Source organism: Zonotrichia leucophrys, chromosome 15 (genome assembly GCF_028769735.1).
Source record: "Zonotrichia leucophrys gambelii isolate GWCS_2022_RI chromosome 15, RI_Zleu_2.0, whole genome shotgun sequence".
Classification (NCBI taxonomy): Eukaryota; Metazoa; Chordata; class Aves; order Passeriformes; family Passerellidae; genus Zonotrichia; species Zonotrichia leucophrys.
The window spans coordinates 578,570-583,902 of record NC_088185.1 but is presented as its reverse complement, the minus strand read 5'-3'; the positions used below and the strand labels follow the sequence as shown (position 1 = coordinate 583,902).

General features: G+C 47.6%; 1 protein-coding gene across 1 annotated transcript; it reads left to right on the top strand.

Annotated features, from left to right (window-relative positions):
* The first annotated feature begins 332 nt into the window (after positions 1 to 332).
* On the top strand, positions 333 to 3,175 carry FZD10 (frizzled class receptor 10). The gene has a single exon (XM_064727078.1). It carries the CDS (start codon positions 349 to 351, stop codon positions 2,095 to 2,097), a length of 1,749 nt encoding a protein of 582 aa, XP_064583148.1. The 5' UTR covers positions 333 to 348; the 3' UTR covers positions 2,098 to 3,175.
* The last annotated feature ends 2,158 nt before the right edge of the window (positions 3,176 to 5,333 follow it).

The following is a 5,333-nucleotide window of genomic DNA, read 5'->3' as shown; positions in this document are numbered from 1 at the left end:
GCGAGGGGACGCGGTGATCGGCCGGCCGTGCCCGCGCCCAGCTCCGCGGACATCGCTCGGCCGCGGGAAGGAGCGGAGCCCAGGGAGGTGGGCCGGCGGATCGCGAAAGTGGAAGCCCGGGGAGCGGAAAGTTGCCGCGCTGCCCGCAGTAAGTTGGGCGCTTCTGCGGAGCGGGGGCGCTTTCCCTTCCGCCGCTCCCCGGCGGGCCCGGGCGATGCCGCCCCGCTCCGCCCGCGCCGCGGCCCCGCCGCGCTCGGGGCCGGTGCTGCGGCGGGCAGGGCCCGGCCGGCCGCTGCTCTGAGCCCCGGGGCCCCCGGGCCGCGCTCCGGCCGCCCCGCAGCCGCCAGCATGGGGCCGGCGGCCGGCAGCACCGCGCTGCTGCTCTGCTGGCTCAGCGGCTGCTGCGCGGCCATCAGCTCCATGGACATCGAGCGGCCCGGCGACGGCCGCTGCCAGCCCATCGAGATCCCCATGTGCAAGGATATCGGCTACAACATGACCAGGATGCCCAACCTGATGGGGCACGAAAACCAAAGGGAAGCTGCCATTCAGCTGCACGAGTTTGCCCCCTTGGTGGAGTACGGGTGCCACAGCCATCTGAAATTTTTCCTGTGCTCCCTCTACGCCCCGATGTGCACGGAGCAGGTTTCCACGCCGATCCCAGCCTGCAGGGTGATGTGCGAGCAGGCGAGGCTGAAGTGCTCCCCGATCATGGAGCAGTTCAATTTTAAGTGGCCGGACTCGCTGGACTGCAGCAAACTGCCCAAAAAGAACGACCCCAATTACCTGTGCATGGAAGCCCCCAACAACGGGTCGGATGAGCCGCCCCGGGGCTCCAGCATGCTGCCCCCCATGTTTCGTCCCCAGCGGCCCAGCAGCGGCCACGATCTGCAGCAGCACAAGGACAGCCTGAGCAGAGCGTCCTGCGAAAACCCCGGCAAGTTCCACCATGTGGAAAAGAGCGCTTCCTGCGCGCCGCTCTGCACGCCAGGGGTGGATGTCTACTGGAGCAGGGATGACAAACAGTTTGCTGTCATTTGGATTGCCATCTGGTCCATCCTGTGCTTCTTCTCCAGCGCTTTCACTGTGCTCACTTTTCTCATCGATCCTCAGCGGTTCAAGTACCCCGAGAGGCCCATTATCTTCCTGTCCATGTGCTACTGCGTCTACTCGGTGGGGTACATCATCCGCCTCTTCTCAGGTGCTGAAAGCATTGCCTGCGACAGGGACAGCGGCCAGCTCTATGTCATCCAGGAGGGGCTGGAGAGCACCGGCTGCACCATCGTGTTCCTGGTTCTCTATTACTTTGGCATGGCCAGCTCCTTGTGGTGGGTGATCCTGACCCTGACCTGGTTTCTGGCGGCTGGGAAGAAGTGGGGGCACGAGGCCATCGAAGCCAACAGCAGCTACTTCCACCTGGCAGCCTGGGCCATCCCGGCCGTGAAGACCATCATGATCCTGGTGATGAGGAGGGTGGCTGGGGACGAGCTGACAGGGCTGTGCTACGTTGGCAGCATGGATGTGAACGCCTTGACGGGGTTTGTGCTCATTCCTTTGGCTTGTTATCTAATCATTGGCACTTCTTTTATTCTTTCTGGCTTTGTGGCCCTTTTTCATATCAGGAGGGTGATGAAAACAGGTGGAGAAAACACCGACAAGTTGGAGAAGCTTATGGTCAGGATTGGTGTCTTCTCGGTCTTGTACACAGTGCCTGCAACTTGCGTGATAGCTTGCTATTTTTATGAGAGACTGAACATGGATTACTGGAAAATTGTGGCAACTCAACAGAAATGCAAGATGAACAATCAGACTAAAAATTTAGACTGCATGATGAATAACTCTATCCCAGCAGTAGAAATTTTTATGGTCAAAATTTTTATGTTGTTAGTTGTGGGCATTACTAGTGGCATGTGGATCTGGACTTCCAAGACCCTTCAATCCTGGCAAAATGTTTGTAGTCGGAGATTAAAGAAGAGAAGTAGGAGAAAACCCGCAAGTGTTATTACGAGTGGTGGGATCTACAAAAAACCTCAACATCCACAGAAAACTCACCTTGCAAAATATGAATCAACATTACAGCCGCCCACCTGTGTGTGACCAGGTTGTAGAAAAGACTGGATTTCACCTCACAGACTTACCAATGTCCACAGTAGCAGTCAGAAATTAAAAAATGAATGGTGCTTTTTTTGTCAGAACATTTTAATATCTCAAGGCACAAAAATGTATCATGCTGAATTCAGGACCTGGTGAAAAACTGAAGGTAAATGTACTCCTGGAAAGGTTTGATGTGAAAGAAATATTGTGAATTAAAACAGTCTGTTCTGTTACTAATTTGTAGTTAAGAATCACATCCATCCCTCAGATAAAAAAAAAAATAAAACAACATAAAAACAAAAACCAAACACAACAACCAACACTTATTTAACTTCTTCATGTAGCTGGGCTGGATTTTCTCCAGCTCTCTGAGTAACAAGGTATGGCCAAGTGTTAGGGAGCAGTGGTTTGATTGCAGAAGTGCCCAAGTGAGCATTGTCTCTGCAGGGACAGGAGCAGGCCTGTCCTGGTGAGGATGCTCTCTGGGAAAACAACCTCCGTGCTAACTTTGAAACCCTTCACAGCTCCTCTCAGCCCACTGGGCTTGGAGTGCCTAAAAACAGGCTCGATCTATAATGCTCACCAATATTCTTTCACCAAAAGAGAAACTTCCTGCACCAGACACAAACTTTGTGAATAAGAATAATGTGCAATACATTTTTTTTTCTTACCATGACATGAAAAGAGAAACAAGTATTTTGCTGTACATAAAGACAACAAAAGAAATCTCTTAACAAAAGAACTAAGAGGTCTAGTCCTCAGAAACCCTTTAGTGTTACATTTTGTGGCTTTTTAATGGAAATCAAGCCAATGTTATACACGTTTGGACTGATTTGTGCAAAAAAAAAGGGGGGGATCAATTCAAAGAGACCCAAAGGGCTTATTGACTCTTTCTATTGTTAAACAAATTCTCACTATGAATAGATCAAGAAGCACTAGATTCTGCAAAGGGAAGCTTTGTATAGAGTGATGCTCTTTACTGTGCTGGGGGTGCACAGTTCTCTGCTGTATATATTTGTAATATACAATTATTTTTCATGCTCCACTATTTTATTAAAAATAAAATATGTTCTTTAGTTTGATAATTTTGTGTGTTCTAAACTTTCTCCTATGTGCTTTGCAGTTAATAAACTTGTTTTCTGGATCATTTGGTAAAAGCACACTTTGAATATAATAATTGTTGTTATACTTGCCTGCAAGTATAAATAGAGAGAACAGTAATTTACTCGAAAGAAATTGCAAGGTGAAATAAATGGATTTTGAAGGTGCAGATTTCTGTGAGCCTCTGCAACAGAGAAAACGGAATGGGCTTTAGTGATGTAAAAAGCTGCAGCGTGTAGGGCAGGAGCGTGTTTACAAAGCGCTGAGATTACAGCAGTGATCCCCGGTTAACAGCCCTTTAAAATTTGCATAGGCTACGTTCAGCATGTTAAAGATCGCTGCCTCGCTTCACACGGCTGGAACACAATTCAGTCTGCACCCTTCAGGGAATTCCCCCCTTCCTGACACCGCTGAAAGCATCACCATTTGTGCAAGGACTTAGGGGACACCGGGACATGCAGATGCAGGATTTGAATCTGCTTCAGGGAGGTTACCTGATGGAGCTCAAACTGCGAATAATTTTCAAGGAGTTTTGGTGGCGTGTGTTTTTGTGTGAAGCTGAAGTTGTCCCTGCAGTTTTCCGGGCGATGCCAGGCTGGGTGATCTGCTGGTGAGGCAGGGACAGAACCTCCCTTTCTCACCCAGCTGCTCTGGAGAAGATCCCTTTGTCAGGGATCTCATCACACAGAGAACAGATCCTAATGGGAGACTGGGGATCCTTGTGACAGTCATGTTGTGGCTGGGAATTTGCCAACAAAAGGTTCTTTGGTAGTGGTTTGGTTTTCCAACTTACCTGTGCAGTGCGACAGATAAATTCTTGCCTTTTTGTACTCTTTTGAAGTGTTCCCAGCAGTGACGAGGAACTTGAGTGGCAGAAATGATCTTACAGCTATTATCAATAATCTTCATGTCTAAAGTGCACATAGATAAAGCAGTTTTGATACAAAATTCATCTTTTGAGGAAGAGAAAAGATCTTTTTTGTCTTTTGTGCCACTGTTTGACACAGGGCTTTGAGATGCCCTGGAAGTTAATCCTGTCAGAGGACACTGTGCTGCAGCCAAAGTAGGACATTGCACTAAACAAATCCACTTGTGAAGCTGCTGAACTAATGCCTGTGCATCTGTGTATGCTCCAGCTAGACCAATGGCACCAGATCCTGAGAAATACAGAGTTTAAAATCACCTGTGTGTGGCAGACTGCTGCAGGAAGCCTTTCCAGGTGTGTGTCACCTGAGGGAATTCACACCTGAGAGAAGGGCCAGTGCTGGCTTCAGCAGGGCAGGGTTGTTCCGGGAATGTCCCAGGCTTTGCTCCGGCCTGCATCAGTCCCTGCAATACACACCTCACTGTCTGTGGGCTACACAGTATTGTTTGCTGTATTGTTGGTGATGAATTCCTACAGCCTGCTGTCAGGCTGCTGAAGAGAAAGGAGTGCAGATAGATGGTGAGCAGTGGCTGAGCTGCTGCTGCCATTCTGAGTTTGTTCAGTTGTCAGCGCGGGCCCTTCACTGTCACCAGGGCAGAGCTGCACCTTTTCCTATGGGAATGACAGATGAGGCTTGGCTGGAGGCATCCTGTAACAAATAGATTCTTGCTGAACTGTAAACCAAGTATTCAGATTTTATTTGTGCTTGCAGTTATTCAGGAATTATTTGGGGAGGTTACTTGTAAGCAAATGAGATTCCTCAAGTACATAATGATGCTGATTCTTTACATCAGGACTAGTGCACTGTAAATGCAGCACAATGTAATGATTGGCTTTGAAGACGTTTAAGAATTAATTAATTCAGAAATTGTACTTCTTGCTGTCCCATAGCTCCTACCAGTCTTAACAGTTTAATATTGAAGTTGCTGCTTAAGGAATTGGAAGCTTATTACTGTCAAAGGAAAGTGATATACTTATTTTCAAAACAATTAATTTAATACAGTTATTAATAATCAACACAAATCTATATTCTTGTCTTAGAAGGCTGCATATTAGTTAAATTATAATAATACTAAAAATCAATAAGGCAACATCTCAAAAGTATTATTCTTTATTTTTCACAGTAATTTTATATTTTAGTGAAATCGTGTTTGAAGTTTGATTTGTTAAATTTTATAGGATTTTTCTTTACTGTCAAGGCCCAATAGGTATT

Excerpts from the sequence above, each read along its gene's own strand:
- FZD10 (XM_064727078.1), top strand. The coding sequence starts at position 349 with ATGGGGCCGGCGGCCGGCAGCACCGCGCTGCTGCTCTGCTGGCTCAGC.